Source organism: Mastigoproctus giganteus, chromosome 10 (assembly GCF_048544385.1).
Source record: "Mastigoproctus giganteus isolate SK-2022 chromosome 10, ASM4854438v1, whole genome shotgun sequence".
NCBI lineage: Eukaryota > Metazoa > Arthropoda > Arachnida > Uropygi > Thelyphonidae > Mastigoproctus > Mastigoproctus giganteus.
In genome coordinates this window covers 172893197-172911816 of record NC_143584.1, presented here as the reverse complement: position 1 = coordinate 172911816, position 18620 = coordinate 172893197, and the positions used below count along the sequence as shown (strand labels likewise).

Here is an 18620-nt window from a genome sequence, read left to right as displayed (position 1 = left end):
AACGTCTCTTTACAGTTACTGAAGATTTTGTAACCCACAGCCACAACGCGCACATCGCTTTTTCCTGCACTGTCGCCATTTTAATTCTGTGTTAAAGTTTTCTGGGATCAAGGCTGCAAACCGCATGAGAAAAAAAACTAATTGATTTGCTCTGATAACTTCAGTAAACCATTTTAAGATATTTATTACAATAAACCTTTAATCGAGCTTCATAATCAGATGAATAATTTATAGACACCCCGTATATATCGCAAGAAATGATTCATTTTATTAAACATCAATTTAAATCTATCGTAAAAATCTATTATTATTATTATTATTAATGAATAAATCAGAGATAATTTCTATTACTACTATGTCTGACGCATTACACGCCCTCACAAATCGTACGTTTATTATGACCTTTAATATTCATAGGTAATAAGTGCGCTTGCGCATACAGTGACTAGTCTAATAGTAGTGTTTTTATTTACCCCTTTAATTTCAGGCCCTTTTAATTAGTGTTTAAGGCCTGGAACGTCCCTTTTCTGATCGGCTTTCACCTTCCTACATGAGCCTTCGCGAGCAGTCTTGTCATGATGATGTTATAGGACATCAAGGTAAATATTTCGCCATTTTAAACTATCACGAAATTTTCTATCCATTCTAACGCCAAGCTACAGTCGTGATGTTTCTCTATACTTGACTTTAAGAAATGTCCTTGACAGCAAAACATTCACAGTTACTGTACTTCTGTAGGAACCCGTTGACAGCTGCATTATGTTAGTCAACTCTAACGATTTCCGTTCATATTTTCTTGGCTGTGTATCAAACGAAATTTCCTTTCAACTCCATCTTGAGTCGGCCATAATCATTTTTCCTTTGACTTTATAACAGAATTCCAAAGCGGAATAAGAAACGTAGTAGAAATAAGCAATTAGTTTAGAACATTGAATGTTCTGGATGTCGGATTTCTCAACATTACAGACTCAATAAACAAACTGTTGCTTTCAAAACGTGCAGTTAAGATATTAATTAATTTAATCTAATTTGAATTGTTAATTCTCTCGTCGTGACTCTCGATGCAAATTCCCTCTCCGGACTCCCTTCCACAGCTTTCTGACTCTTTTTTGAATAGTCTTCTTCCTAGGATTCAATCACTCGCCGCGAACCTCAAGAAATTCCTCTGCGACAAAAGTTACCTTCAAGAAATCCTGTGGTGTATCTAAGAATAGATATACTGTACACAAATCCAGGCCAAGCCCCTGTATCTGGGACGTCCGGACACCCCTCCATGGATGGGGAAGTAAGTTCTAAGATATTGTTGATGGAGAGAGAGAGGTGCGGTTGATTAAAGTATTGTCTGTCATTAGGAATTCTCGTAAGGTTTGTATATAAAGAAACAACGTCAAAAGACGCTGATGTCTTCACTGGAAATCATGGTAGTATTTATTTTTTCAAATGCTTGATTAGTGTTACTAACTTTGAATTTTGAGAATCTTGTGAGGGGTGGTATAATTTCTACTAAAAAGGTGGATAGGTTGGCAAAGGCAGATTTCCATCATCAATATCTTAGAACTTGCTTCGTTTTTACTGGATGCTAGACACTTCCGGTTCCATTACCAAATATTTCAACAAACATTCGGCCTACCCATGGGTCTAGGAATTTCTGCTCCCTTATCTGAGATTTATTTAGCAACCATAGAAAACCAAATACTACAGCCTTACCCTTCAGGGATTAAACTATATATACGTTATGCAGACGACATACTTATAATAGGAAATAGAACTACAACTGATAATCTTTTTATTAAATTCAACTCAATACATGATAGACTAAAATACACACTTGAAACAGAAGTTAACAAACAAATCAGTTTCCTCAACCTCACAATATACAAAACAGGCACCAAACTGGGAACCAAGATTTTTAGGAAAAATACACACGCAGGTAAATATCTAAACTTTGAATCACACCACCCACTTAGTACAAAAAAAGCTGTTCTTTATAACAAAGAACAAAGAACAAAAACTTTATAACAAAGAACAAAGAACAAAAACTTTATAACAAAGAACAAAGAACAAAAACTTTATAACAAAGAACAAAATTCACAACGCTATTAAATACAACTCTTCACAAGATGACTTATCTGTTGAACTACAATATCTTACAAAAAAGTTCATGTCCAGAAAATACCCGTTTAGATTAATCCAACACATTATTTCCGTCGCCAAAAATAACATTAATAGTTCACCCAAACACAACACAAAAGGGAGCACGCGCACCATTCTCCCTTATCACAGTAGTCTCACCAGACAATTCCGTCAAGTGTTCGCAGGCACTGACATTACACTTATATTTTCCTCATATAACAAACTTGGGTCACTATTTAATACATAAAAAGAAACATATAAATACCCAATAAATGACATGAATAATGTTGTATATTTAGTCAAATGTCAGCAAAATTGCAATGCCTGCTACATCCGAAGCACCACTACCAAGTACGGTTCCACAAAAACCTCTAACACACGGGCTTATTACCATTACAATAATTTCAGAACAGGGCAATCCAGTACCGAGCTTACACTACACGTACATTCCCACAACCACACCCCTTTCTTTGATTCAGCCATTACCATCATAAAATTAAAATCTAGTTACAAAATTTTTCAATACGAAGCCCTTATCATAGAATGGTTCCACCATCACTCCAAATTAAATGTCATAAATGCGAAACTACCCTCCAACCTTTCTCCGGTCTGGAATCTCACGCACCTGAGATTCCCGGATGTCACAAAAGAGCATCACGGGAACATAGAATTTAAAAACACGCGTTCTTTCTTCACCTAGTATTGCCAACTGAAGACGTAAAAAAAACGAAAGTCAGTCGTTATGACTTTTGGTTTCACCGGTTCCATATATTATTTCCATATATATTTATATATGTAAATAAAAGTATATATAATAAATAAATACATATGAAATTAATATAAATTAAGAGATGTATATTGAAATACATTTTATATATATATGATATTTATACGATATATTTTATATATTTTTATTTTTATTTAATATGTTTTAATTAATATAAATTAAAGGTATATTAAATTAATTTAAATATAAAAATATATTTTATACTTAAATGATATTTAAGAGCTACATTTATGCGTACATATAAATAAACACTGTTTGACTGATGCCAAAAATTTAAACCGAGCACAATAAGTGTATTTTGGTGCTAATCCTTTATAAGAACAATATTTTATCGAAATAATTCTGTGGTAGTGTTTAAAAATTTCCATTATACAGTAATTAAAATTTGGATTGAATAAATAATTATTAGTGGAACCTATAGATGGCGCCAGAATATATTTGAAACTTCCTTGTCAGTACCGTAATCCTGATACTTATGATAAAACTTTTGAGAATGCTTGAGAAGGTTATAAATAATATAATGACGTTAAACAACACAAATTATTAACTAAATCAAGAGGATAAAATGTATGGGCAATATTGGTTTTGATATTTAAATCATGAAACGAAATGTGATATGGTCCGTGTAAGATCACATCAACTGGATCGATCAATCACTGTTTTGTGGTTGATCGATCCAGACCACAGCCCAAGACCCAACGTCTTGGGCTGTGGAAATTCTTAGACTATCCGCTTTGTTCCCCTTGCGACTATTTCCATCTATAAATTGTTTTCCAAGTTTTAAACAATGCGTTTTTGGCATACTTAGCCATTTTGGATAACAAGATTGTGACTCCTTCTTAGAATCTTCATATGGACCTCAAACATCGGGACTTTTCTAAGGTTATGGCTTTATTATTTTCAGATATAATTAATTGGAAATTTCTGTAAAATGGTGAATCGTTTTATCATAATTTAACTATTTAAAACAGCGCTGGAATGTACCTTCATTTTTCTTACCAGCATTGTCTTCCCTAGTAGGTGATCACATCATTCACGATTGTCTAACTAGCAGAGCGCGTGAACTTGTCAGTCTTGGACGATAGTTGGATTTTGCTTCCGGATGCAGTGAATTTCTTCCGAAAAACAGGTAACACTCTTATAGAATGCACACATGCTACTTCATGTTCTTAGTTACTTCGGTATTTATTCCAGATAACTCAAACCATCTACGCCCAGTGTATGAAATCAGTGTAGGACACTAGGCAATACTAAATCGTAAGATGATCTTCATCATATGATGCAACATACTGCTATCTTATTTACTGCGTAGAGAAATTGTCCCCTTTAGACTTCCAAGCAAGGTTCCAGCTGTTTCCCCATTCCTTCTATATGTAACATATAGAAGGGATATGATCTTTAAATGTCAGAGTTACAGAGTGTAAGTTGATGTGAAGCTAGCTGATACGTAGTAGGTTAAAGGAAAGTTAAAAGTAATTCTCGAAGGAGGCTTCCTATTCCTCTAGTAATTACCCCTGCAGTCATTACTCTATAAACTCCTCGTTGGAGGAGTGCTTAGTATTGGTGGTGTACAAGTGACAGTGCTCAAGCGACATTTTCTGAAGGAACTGGATAGCCATTTTCATTTTAGGTTGTATTTAAAAATGTCATCACATCATAAGTTTCAATAAACTTTTATTTCTGAATCATAAACGGCCAAACAGGCTTATCTGCGATAAATTTGCTGATTCTCTTAACAAATAAACCAATCTAGCCTCAATTCTAATCTCAATGAAGTTCATTTCTCTTATCAATTTTCTAAACACCACGTACGAGCAGTTTTCTGTAAGGAATGTCCTTGCAGCTTGCATAGTATTATCATTGCCCTTTCATAAAGTGCTGCCTTTCATTTCCATAAAGGAAAAACCTTTATGAGTTCTTTTTCACGTGGTATTCAAGTTAGTGGGTCTCCTAAGAGGGTTTCATGCGTTGTTTTTTTTTTTTTTTTTGCCATGTACTATACTGGCGCTACATTGCCACGGCGCTATAACCTTGGAAGACAAAAACAGCAATTCTAACGATTTTCACTTGTGTTGGTTTCAGTTGCTGATATGATTTTTGCAAAGGCAACCAAACACATCAGTGTATTATATTTGTAAATCGTATGTGTTATGCAGTTAGTTTAATTAGTTTCTTGGGCGAAAACCCGAATTTTCAGGTTTTCGTACAGAAAAATATGAGGTTTGGGATAAGCAAACTGTTATTCTACGAGTTTGTCTCCTTCATGGGGAGTACGCTTGCATAATCACCGTCCTTCCTATACCGGAAGGGAAAACCTGCGCTCAACTCCCGTCAACGACAAAAGGAACTTTTATGGGCCTTTTTCACAAAATGGTTGAGTTAGCCGGTCTTAGATCAGACTAGCATAATTTTTTATCCCAGAAACTCGGGTTTCGCGTCTAGCAAAGAGCAAATCGACCACAGAACACACTCTGTATACAGACATATTATATATGGCGCAATATGACTCAAGTTGCTGATGTGCCTAAAACCCTATAACAACCAAATAAACCAACGTACGAGTTTGTCATCCATTTTCTGCAATTGCATAGATTTATTTAGCTCGCTCTCTGGGCATCGTACTAAACATGAGGATAGATGGAGTTCTGTCTTCGAATGTTTCAATCATTTTTCGTTGGTAAACTTTGTTCTGCGTAAAAAAAAGGAGATCTTCCACAAACTCCTGAAATGCGAATTTGTAGATTAATTGTAATTGGTGGATTTCTTTAACACATGAATCTTCTAAAATTCAACCTTGTATCTGTCTTATTTTCTTCAAAACTAATCAATGCAACCGTTACTTTTGCAAAGTTTTCATTAGATTCTTAAAGAATAGTCTTAAACAAATACGGAATAACTATGGAAATTGTTTGAAAAGATACTGAATGTGCAGTAACCATGTTTCGAGGCCACAAATAAATTGATTCCATTTGAGAAGTACTACAAAAAATGCCAAAAGGGATGACAGAGAGATGAAATAATTAAATGAGCGAAAGTAGCATGATGTTTTCTCCCGAAAACTCGGGTTTTTCGTCCAGCAAACAGAAAATCGACCAGAGAACACAAGCAATTTTCAGACAGTTTATACGGAGCAATATGGCCTTAGTCGCTGATGCTCCTAAAACCCTACTATAACAACAACTACTCATATATGATGCAGAAGCAGAAAGTAAATTTGATAGTTCATTGAAAGATCATAGTAGCCGTTGCATCGGCAGCCTAGTAGAATGGCGGCCGAGTTAAATAGATGTTTTTCAACTATCTTTATTTTTGAAATCACATTAGTGTCAAGGAGCGACAGTGAAATCAAGTCCTATCTTCAAAGCTATTGAGAATGACTGAGTGCAAATCCCCAGGCTAGGTTTATGTATCCAGCTAAACTGAAAAGGCAGCAGGTAAGTGCATGTTAATGAGATCTCCATTACAGACTAGAGCAGCGCTAATGTATCCCCAGTCCATAAAGCAGGAGCCAAAAGAAGTGATACCCAATTATAGACCAGCGAATTCTCACTTGTCAGTGAGATAAGAACTAAAAGGCACAACTGTAAAACTTTAGGAACCAACAGCAGAATAGATCTTATGAAATTTGTCTTCAGGCAACGTGATGTGAAACCTTGGAATAAGTTGCCTGGAAAGGTGGTCGAGGTGGGGAGTTTGGCAAATTTCAAGGAAGAATCGGATAGCCCTTACTTCTCTCAAAATCTTCTTTTGAAATAATTTTTTTTTCCTATTTTTGAAAAATCACAACGAACCTTAGAGAACCAGTCGAGGAACTCCAATATTTGTTTAAAAATACAACGAATGCATTTAATAGCTAGCATGATCCAAATTTGCGTTTCGAAAAAGGTATGGAACGAATAGTTTGAAAGATTGAGGAACTTCAATCGGCATAATTAACTAACAAGTTCGGTAATGTTCGCAGTGCGTTACATTTCAGGCGCGTTAAATATTTTTCTTAAATTAATTAATTAATTTAAAAAATTTTTCTGTGATTAATACAAATGTAAATTAATATATTTATCTCTATCAGTTAATTACTAGGATTGTAACTCAATAGAATACGTTCGCTAAACTTAGCCGTTCAATTTAATTACAACTGTATTATATTCTTCGAGTGTTCCTCCCTTCCTGTAGGCAATTCCTAAACCCACTTAAGAATGTTGCGAGAACATGATTAAGTGCCTTTTTTTTATTCAAATTATCCGTACGTAGAATAGCAAGGATCCCACAATCGTCTTTGCTTCTCTCTGATAAGATTACACCTGCTTGTTTACTGACTTTATCCAACATACTGATAAACTGCATTTCATCCCACTGTAATTGGTTTTGGTTTTAGTCTTAACTTTCGTTTTATAAGAATAGATGTGTATGAAGTGTATGAAATGTGTATTAAACGATGTTTTAGTTTTTAAGCTTTTTGACAGAAGTGACTGACAATATAAACCTGACTCATCTTTTTTGAATATCAGCGCATGGGCATGGTGATTCGCAGTTACCACTTTCACTATGTTGTTAGAAGGTGTAAGATCCTAAACTGTGTTGTTTCGTAAAAGACAAGGGCAGTGTGCAAGGTTGAGATAGCTGTTCATAATTTTATTAATGAACAAGTTAATTCCAATTTGCTTCAGGAATTAAGGGTCCGGATTATCCTTTGTGTATTAGTTTCAGTGGAAATATGATATCAGACCTTGTTCATTATACTTGTCTGTGGTATACTGTTTTTATGGTTATTGGCACAGCGTGTGAAGGTGTTATTTATAACGAAGGTGAGTGATATTTTGTATTTTTATGTTTGGACTGAGGTATTTGTTAGTTTAATTTAAAAAATTGTTCAAAACAAAATGACTTTATTTTAACCTACTCATATTTATTTCTGTTTTGAGTTCTCACGAAGTTTTGCAACGGTTTACAATCTGGAAAACAGACAAACAGGACTTGGAACACAGCATGATTTAAAGATACAGCGTACTGACACACGTCGTAGATATTAATGTGTCCAAAAAACAATGCTAATTCAAAACAATAGTAATCTTAATTTTGAAACGTTCGCGTCCAACGTGAGTCAGATGCCTATAATCCTGATCCCAACAAACTGCACCCTGAGGCTGCAGGCCATAAAGAAAGGACAGTATAGAATATCAAAAAAGACAATAACTAATCACAGTAAGCGTATGCGTGGTACTTAAAGATATATATACTTGTAGTAAAAAAATGTAGTTTTTACAGAAATATTCAAAATGGGATTTTTTAATGGAATTTTAAAGCTATATTTAGTTCCAAATATTGCCGGAGAGGGCAGAAGTTTCACAAAGTGACGTCAGAGGACGTACAGATGACTTTAAAATGCATATTGGTTACCCAGAAATTTTAATCAGTGATTAAAATTTCTCGACACTTTGTTACGTCTTCTCTACTATTTAATAGAATTTTATTTTTAAAAAAAATTTCTTACTAAAAATTTATTTCTTTTCTTTTAGTATACTTGGAAGATAATTGTAAACAGCCGAATTCATTTGTTGTCTATAACATCTCTTCAAGCCAATGGGCATCAACGGGGATTATAAAACCGCGGTATCCTAAATGGTACAGTGGTGGAATGAATTGCACGTTTGTTCTCCATCCTCCGGTGGGTTATGGAGTGGTAGTTGCCATAAAGACGATTGACTTCATTAACATCTGTACAGACAACCTAACGGTAACGTAACAGTTCATGTATGTCACCTTTGACTTTCTTGTATATGATCTTTAACTTTTTTCCTAATGGTCACATTAATATTACTTTTCTATTCTACTATCATTTTTCTTACATACAAGCTTTCCCAGAGGCACATAAGCTTTCCATAACAGCAAGACACCTATGGTATCTTGCTGTTATGGAAAGAACATTCTGATAGGCTGTGACTTCTGGCCAATTTTGAATTTGCCTTCGAGACGTCTATCGTGTCTTCCAATGCTGTTGCTATAACCTTGAAATTATCACTTTTGTTGTATGGCACTGTCCACATCTGCTTGTGACTCTCCTGTCCTGTCCTGTCTTCCAGCGCTCAGAACCCACCAGATTCCTACGTTACCTTCTACAAGAAGAGAAAATCTAATCAGAAAACATTCTTTACTTTATTCCAGAATAGAAATCATTGGTGTAGTTGCAATGTGCACTTTAAATCCCCGCTTAATTTGCATATTCGGCACTTAAAATGATCCTACTGTAACGCCATGTTGTGACTACGACATTAAAATACACTAGAACGTTAAATTTCCTCTAAACTTAAGAAATTTAAAGAAGGATTAAAAAAAAACATGGCTGGAATTTAACATTTGGAACCAACGAGGTGAAAATTACAAAGGCGATTAACCATATATCTTCTAACTCACTGAGATATTGCCACTGGAATCAAGATTAACTTGATTGTATCATAGTTGAGATAACTCACTGAGATATTGCCACTGGAATCAAGATTAACTTGATTGTATCATAGATGAGATAACTCATAGTTGTAGATCTTAGAACGAGGTTAGCTAAATTCCTTCGAAATCCTAATAGTTTTCCCAAGGGTCTCTCTAAAGATCTGAAATCCTTCTATCAATTTAAAATTAATGAAATATTTAAATATTTTTAAATAATTAATTAATATTCCAATACTAATTCAATATTTAAATGTTGAAATACTTACCGAAACTGCTTTTATCTTTAAAATCCTGAGACAAATAATTATTTTTGTTATTTGCAGATCATAGACGACAAATCTAGAACTACGCATTGCTATCGAGAATATTATGCTGACGAAAGGAAATCCTACTCCAGCAAAAGAGATATAAAACTTATCTACACCACAAGACCAGGTGGAATCCAATTTTCCTCTGGATTTCAATTAACTTATACAGTTTATTGGAAGGGTACGTATATCATTTTTTGTGTTTATCATAATATAAACGAGATAGAATCTACAACAAACACACGAAAATAATCATATTACTAATTCTTCGTTAAGTACATACGCATTTGAAGATCTAAATATAGTTTGGAGCCATTCACAAATCATTCAGAGAATTTATTAAATTTAATAAAGTAGCTAATAAATTTACAAAACTAAAACCCGAATTTAATTACGCATATTTTCTTTAAATATTAATCACAATATTAGTTTAATAATGAAAATTTTTGTAGAAGATTTTCTGCGCATTAATTTCTGTAATGGCCGTTATATAATTTGGTTTTGACACTAGGTGATTAACGAGAAAATCCCTTAAGGAGAGAAATAAGTTAATAATACAAGAAAGCAAGTAAAAATACGACTGTAATGGAAGAGCCTTTAGATAATTAAAACGAAAGAATAACGTAGTTAAAATAGTAAGCTTTAAACATGAGTTGCAATTTGAATTTATTTGGTTGTATTTTGAATATTAATGTGGCAATAATGGTGATGGATATTTTTGTTTATTTTTTTTAATATGATTATTGAAGTAATATTTGATGTATGATTTGCAGGCTACTGTGATGGCTTCCTTAGGTTTCCATGTAGGAATCGAAAATGCATTTGGAATAATCTGAAGTGTGACGGACATAACAATTGTGGTGACCTTTCTGATGAATCCGTTGAGATTTGTGGTAAGTGGAAAAGTCTGTAGTCTAAAACCCGAAAACTGAATATTTTTTAGAGATTTGGTCTCAGACGAAAATCGTTGTTTTTTCCACCAACGACCTTTAGAACAAACACAATAAACAGACATTACATTGACATAGCGGGTTGAGTTTCCTTCATTAATATTTGCATAGGATAGTAAGAAAGGTTAATTAATTAAATAAATATTTGTCTATACAGTTGAGATTGTGAACAACGAATTCCTCTCGTTGTGGGTTATCGTGAGGCAAACTCGCTATGATGCATGTTCTAAATGTGCAAGAAGCAGTGAATGGTTTGTCCAGAAATGAAAGAAAAGTTTGATTTTCCTTTAAACTGTGGTATTTAAATAATAAATTACTTAATCCACCACATGATATAATAATGTAGTATATACCAATTTATCAACATAATAATGAACAATCACGTAGACCCAAAAGTAATCATAGCGATTTATTCATTTTACTGAATGTGTCTTTTAAAAGAATGCTATATTTCATGTTATATATTATTTTCTTTCTTGATTATATTTCATTTATTTATTTAAACTATTGATTATATTTTTGTTTTCTTTCACAGCGATCGAATACAGAGATATGGGAGGCGTTGTTGGAGGTGTGGTAATTGGCATAATCGTTGTCGTTGGAGTGCTCGCTGGTGTGGGAAGATCCTGGACACGACGAAGAAGAAAAAGAAGCAAAAGGAAAAATGAAGGACGTCTACGTTTAGGACTTCAGCTGGATATGCCCATGATTACTTCCCCTGTGTTTGGTCCAACTCCCAGTGCTGTTCCCATGCATCAATTTATTCGCTCTTATGGCTCTGTACCTGTTCACATAAACGCTGCTCAACCCAACAACTCTTAACCATCTCCAAATTCACAATGACAACAAATCATTGTGACCATTCGTTGTATTAAGAAGAAGGCATCACGAAGGATGTATCATCTTTGCCGATAGAAGCGTTCTCTGCATTAAGACGAAGGCATCGCGAAGTAGAAACATCAGATCGAAACAAATTCCACTGAATCTTTGCACGCCTCATAGTTGAAATCCTCAAGTACTCCCTCTTTCATAATCTTTGAGAAAATAATTTTTTTAGGTCACATGGATGACGATTCTGAAACATGACATTTGTAATCTTCCCCTAACGCCTGTCTATAGATTGCGGCCATGTCATTTTCGTGTTCCCTTTTTTTGTTAACTATATGCAAATGTTGATAACATGTTTGTCTCTGTTGTTGAACAGCTATTTTAAAAAGAAATAAAAATTTAAATTTTGTTCAGTGTTCTGTTTGTTATTACGAATAATTTATAACGGGATATCAAAATATATAATTAGACAAAGTACAAGCCTAAGTTGGGCAGAGTAGTGGAAACGAGTCGCCTTGGGTTCACTATTTAAGGAGGACCCAGCATAAAAGTACATAACATTTCAAAATCGTGGACGTCATATATAGGGATACATTTTATACTTTTACTGAACATGAGAGCGTATTATCTGTCTTGCATGTGCAGAGAATGATGCACAGCAGCAGAGACAGTATGGCGTTACCACTGACGGATGCTTCAAAGCCAGAGGAACCACAGGGTTTTTGAGTTTCTTAGCGTGGAGATGTCGTTCCAACAGAAATTCAGCAGAATATGGAAGACGTGTACATCATACTGTGTGTCAGACCCAGGAATAGATACTAATCCAGCACACCCCTTGGTGAAGTGGTAGATTACGTATCGCTTCCCACTTAATTGCATTTAACCTTCTTTAAATGGCATCTTGCTTGAATTGTGCAGAAAAGGCTGTTGTTCTGATGGTGACTGGATGAGACTGAACGTTGAGTGCATGCTGCAGTTTCTGAGAGAGAGATGTCAAGTGCTAAAGATATATGGTCAGAGATGAACCTACAGAAAATCTGACGAAGATGATTCGAATTAGAAGAGACCAAGCCGAAGTTCTGAAGACCTCTAGTTGGCAGAGCGTTAAGTCGATTCAGGCCGATGGACAAACATGTCCTGTTAAGTGCTCCCTAAGCACCCGAAAGCGTTGTAGAGGTATGCTAACTTCTCCTTCTGGGACGATGGTTATTAAATGTTCAATATGAAAGGAAATCTAACACCTAGCCTTTACTGTTGTATCATGATTGTGCTCTAGAGCAGGGGTGGCCAACTTAATTTGTGCTGTGATCTACTTATTTTCTTCAAAATGTGCCGCGATCTACCATCTCAAGAATTTCATTGCACATGGTTAAAAAAGTTAATCAACACATATTGAATCATGTTGTTTATAAATTTTAAAATTAAATACAATTAAGAATTTTTGCTTTAAATTCATATGTATTTAAATTTTTAATTTATGTGAAGTTTATGACTTCATGTCATCTTCCAGGCTTTCAAAATCGGCGATATACTGTGATAAGGCCAATAGTAAAGAATCTTCTGTATGCAAGTCCGTAAGAGTAGTGCGATTTTTCGTCTTTTTTTGTTTCAAATACGAAAGGGCCGATTCACATAAATATGTGGAAAACCAAAACAGGAAGCACACTGCATATTTTTTTTACATTTGGGTACTTTTCTCGGCAAACATATTTCCAAAAGTCCCTTTTTGATGATCTGGCTTTTAGGAAGATATCGTTTTGCAATGTAATAATTTCATTTTAATTTTATCCTTGTAATTCCAAATTCAAATCACTTCATTTACTGGTAAAATCTGCCAAAAAAGCCAGATCACGCAACCACTCCATATCTTGTAGTTGCTCATAATCATCACCCTTTGATCAACAATTTTTTTAATGTCATTCAGCAAATTTCAAAATCTCTGTAGAAACTTACTCCGACTCATTCACCTCACATCTGCGTGTAATATCAGATCTAGTTCGTTTTCATCCAGTTTCACTTTGAAAAGTCTCCTATAAAGAAATTGTCCTCTGATGGAATTCACGATTTTGAAAGATATGTCCATAACACTTTTAGTATTTAATCTTTTGCTGGCTAACAATTTTTGGTGGATGATAAAGTGGTAACTCAAAAAATCTGGGAATTCATTTGGCACAATGCGATGAATCCGTTAAGATGCCCCGTCATTGCTTTAGCTCCATCTGTTATTGATACGAGCTTAAATGGCGGGAATTTATTTTTTCTAAGGTCACTATTAGGTGGAAAATCCTATTGGTGGAGCGAGTTGAAGTGCCTTTCTAAATTTCCTTTAGAAGGGTTTTAAAATTAATTTAAAAGGGTATTAAATTAACGTATAAGTACTGTCCAGTTATTAATATTAATAAGCTAAATAAGAATTCGACACATACACTATGCTTAAAATTAATCACGCAGTTATGTTGTGCTGTCCACAACATAACTGCGTGAATTTTCACTAGAAAAGCCTAGCGACTGTCTCTAAGGCAAGGTAGTCACGTGGTTCAACGGATTTGTAATAAGCGTATGCAGTGGGGCGCATAATAATAATAATATTTAGACTTTGACTAATCTATTTATTATATATATTTAAAATTCGTCGTGATCGACCGAAATTAAAGCCGCGATCGACTGGTAGATCGCGATGGACCTATTCGCCACCCCTGCTCTAGAGGAAGGTAGACGAGTCATATCTGGTTGTACGTTATTTCATTTCACACACTTACTATAATACATAACGCTTCTTAATTGGTAGTTTTTTCTGTGATAATGATATAGATACTTGCTAGTGAGGATAAGCACTCCATAAGGCTTCGTGTGCTTTCATTATGAAGGCAATGTAAGAGGCGCTGTCACCAAAATGAGAGATTTGTCTCGTGAGAGTCATGTTTCAATGAGGCAAATCACAGAAAATTATGCCAGTAAGAGGGTCTGAAACGAATGGGATTTGCTCCTAATATTTTGGGTAAAAGATGCTAAGTTCCTCAGTGTCGTGGGTATGTTGCACGGGATTTAGCAATATTATGTCCTCATGGGTAGTGCAGTTGGTATATTTCTGCATATTGGACGGATATACACTGCCCTACCATTAATATCCGGACACCTGCCTTAAACAAAAAAAAAGAGCTTTAATTGTGTCATTTAATATTTTGTGCTGAAACCTTTTGCTTTCGTAACGGTCTTCAATCTCCGAGATATACTCTCAACCAGCTTTTTATAAATGCCAGGCGATATATTCCTCTACTTGGCCTTTAACGCAGCCTTATTCTTTGGGCGATCTCGACTTGCACGTACCCGACGATCCAATACATCCCAAAGATGCTCGATAGGGTTCGGATCAGAACTCTGGGCTGGCTAATCCAACTTTTCTACACACATCTCCTCAGACCACTCTGTTACGACCCGAGCAATATGTCATGGCACGTTGTCTTGCTGATACAGGTATGGGCCTTCCCCGAAGTATTGCCATAATGTTGGAAGATCATAATTGTCCTGGTATTGCACAGAATTCATGATTTTGTTGATAACTTCTAATGGGCTCAAACCAAACCATGAAAGGAGCCCCATACCATGACACTGCCTCCACCAAACTTTATTGTTGAGAGGATACAGTCAAGAAGGAACTGTTCCCCTGGCATTCACCACACCCAGGAACGGCCATCAGACTAGTAGAGTGCGAACCTCAACTCATCTGTGCAGAGAACTATTTTCCACTGCTCTACAGTCCACGATTCCTGCTCCTTACATCATGTTAATCGGCGTCTAGCATTTGTCGAGGTGAACTGCTGAGGTTATTCTGTTGAACGTGTCATCTTGCATACCCAATTTTGCAATTGTCTGTTCGAAGCCCAGTGTGCATATTTATAGCAGGTTCTGTGACGTGTTGCATGCATAGGACCTGTTTCCCCATCCACGAAGGGATGTCCGGATATTAATGGTATGGCAATGTATAAAGCACGCATCTCAGTTAATCGGAATTAGAAGTAACTGAGTCACCACTGATACACACTGTATTAGTAATCTCGTGTTCTTTTGGGAGTTTTTGGTATCGATTGCAATTCAACGTGCTTTTAAAATATCAGTGGATCGATTCGTCAGGTAGCTTTTGTTCTGCGTGCAGTGATTGCACAATTAAATCTTGCGGACAGTCTTTAACTCTACTATTACAGAAAACATTTGAAAGTTTTCTCATTGGTCTGCAGATCAGAGAATTACTGAGACGAACAGTTTGAAAGATCTTTGGAAGTGGAAAGTTGCAAGTGCTTAAAGAAATTTTTCATCCCACTTGAGTCGAACCGGCCACAAAATGTATTCCATATTATTTTCCCACAGCAGTTGTCTGTGGCGCAATAATACAGTATCTGTTATCAATCCTTGTGCTGACTCAATCCTGGCCCGAGGCAATATTTGGTAGGAATAAGACTGACATCCTTGCACTGTGTATTACTGACTTTTCTTTAAATTATTTAACCTTAGGAAATTTAAATTACCCTTGGAAGTAAAACAAGTTTATTTTCTTAGGTTATTAGTAATACTATATTATCTAAACTTAAGATTGATTAATATTCACCACTGATTTTTTCTCGGTTTAATTTCACCAGTTCAAATTTTTTCACCTGTTGAAGGAAAAATAAAGTTTGTCTTAAATTAAAAATGACTGGTTTTAAAAGATTTTAAAATCTTTACACGCAGAATAAATTTATCACTTTTAGAAAACTTACTTCTTTATACACAAAAGAAACTTTTCTCCCATCTGTGTGGATAGAAATATATAACATTATTTTTAACCGAAACCTTGACCTTTGTACCGAAGACAGAAACCAGATACTTCTTTCATATTTATACCGCGCTGTATTGATTTTTACTAAATGAAATTAATTTTATTTTAAATAAAATAAATAACAGTTTAAGTAGTTCAAAAATGAAATTCTTAGAAGACTTTCCAATAAATATCTTTGGTAGCCGAACCCCCTGACTGTAATCGTGGATTATAGTCAAGGAGCTTGGCCACCAAAGACGAGTCCTGGTTTACTATACTGAATAAAATGAATCACCTAATGTGATTTCTAATTGGTCCTTTCCACCGGTCATACTAACTTGAGCATGCGCACCTACTTGAAACTGCCCTTTCCCTGTTTTGCCGGAGGGTGTCTTATGTTCCCCAGACACACCGGCTATTGTGCTATAAAAAGGGAGCTTTAGCCGACAATAGCAGTCTGCAGTTTAGGTGGTAACTTCTAAGTCTGGAGGAGTTGTTGTCCAGTGGTAACATGGCATCAGTCGTTGGCTGTTTGTTAGCTTTTCTGGCTGTCTTTTCTCTTATTTTTCACTGCACATGTGAAGAGATCGCATATGACAAAGGTGAGTGACAAATACTGTGTTTTTGAATTGAATTTTTTAATTATAGAATAAATTTCATGATGTTGGTGGATGAAAATTCGCCAAATAAGAAATTATTATTATTGTTATAAATGGAACTTTCCAAATACGAAAACGAGCTGTCAAAGACTTGCATATTATTTAAATAAAATATAACAAATGTTCAATTCAATTTTATTTTAGTGTACCTGGAAGAAAAATGTGCTTGGACGTCTCCTGTTATCTACAATCTTTCTACAAACCACCGGAAATCTGCAGGAATTATAAAGCCTCAAAATCTTGATGAGTACAGTGGTGGGATGAATTGTACTTTCATTTTGCGACCCCCTATCGGTTATGGTGTAATACTGTCCATAATGAAAATTGATTTCGCTAACAGATGTGGAGATAACTTAACAGTAAGTAACTCTTTGTATATTGTGATCTTTGAGTTTAGTGCATGTGAAGTAGGCCTAGGTCTAAATGTTCAATCTAATTTTTCTTTTACGCCTTCAAATATTTTAAATCCCTTTTATGTGGCCCCGTACTTATTTCTAAAACGTCCTACGATTAAGGAAATTCATGTTTTTAATTTATGTAGCTTCCAATAATAAACTGATTCTCTTATATTTATAGATTGTGGATGACCTGTTCGGTCCAACTCACTGCTCTTACGAATACTACCATGATGAAAGAAAATCTTTCTATAGCGAAGGAGATATGAAACTTATCTATGTGACCATGCCTGGTGGAAACCATTTTTCGGTTGGATTTCGGTTATCTTATTCCGTGTATTGGAAAGGTGAGTATTGCTTTGCTTTTAGGTTATGACCAATTGAAGGATCTCGTCAGAGTCCGCCATAATGAAATGTTTGATGTTTATTATTCTTAAAATGTTTCTGAAATTTTAATTCTAAAAACTCATTTATGTATGAAACAACTAACACATTTTGGTTGTGATTTTTCAGGTGAATGCAATGCTTATTTCGATTTTAAATGTACAAATCAGAAATGCATATGGAATGATTTGAGATGCGATGGCCATAACAACTGTGGTGATAGGTCGGATGAATCCATTGCCACATGTGGTAAGTAGTGTATTATATATGCAATAGATTTCGTTAATTATATTAAAAAAGTAAATTTGCGCACTCGCGATAAAAATAGTATTTTTAATGTTTTGAATAATAGGCTCCTTTTTCAGAGTAATTTGCAGTTCTTTTTTTTTTATTTAACAGCTCTCGAGTACTGGAGTGTAACATGTATGATCACCATCGTAATAATTTTCGTACTCTTGCTGTCTGTGATACTTAACAGAGCAGGTAAGCTATGGAGAAAAAGAAATTGCTGCTGCCGAGGACGACTTAAAAGCGCCTACCCTTCACTCAGTCAGACTACTGTATATACTGAAGTTGAAATAAATCAACAATTTCCTGTTGAACAGTATGATTCCAGTTCATTAACCTCAAGAGAACACGGTGAAAGCTGTTATGAATTATCTCCATTTTTAGTAAACGATTCTTGTTCATTGATGGAGAGAGAACCCAACCAAACTCGCTTCAACGTATTCCCCGTTGAAGTGGACGAGCAAGAACCAGAAGAAATCGGCTACGAACTGTCGGACATTGAAAGGGAACATATCTCAACCTTAACCGAACCAGAATCTGATCAAACAAGTTATGAACTAAGCCCTGTTGAAGTGGAAAATTCTGTTTCGTTAACCGAGGGAGGACCAAATGAAATGTCCCATGTGCCAAAGGGTGTGAACAGTTCCAATTC

General features: G+C 35.2%; 1 protein-coding gene across 1 annotated transcript; it reads left to right on the top strand.

The window, feature by feature from the left end:
- The first annotated feature begins 550 nt into the window (after positions 1-550).
- On the top strand, positions 551-11703 carry LOC150079499 (uncharacterized). Its single transcript, XM_090383091.1, has 5 exons — positions 551-599; positions 8437-8654; positions 9688-9853; positions 10446-10565; positions 11158-11703. Exons 1-5 carry the CDS (start codon positions 551-553, stop codon positions 11442-11444), a joined length of 840 nt encoding a protein of 279 aa, XP_090239217.1. The 3' UTR covers positions 11445-11703.
- Positions 11704-18620: the final 6917 nt, after the last annotated feature.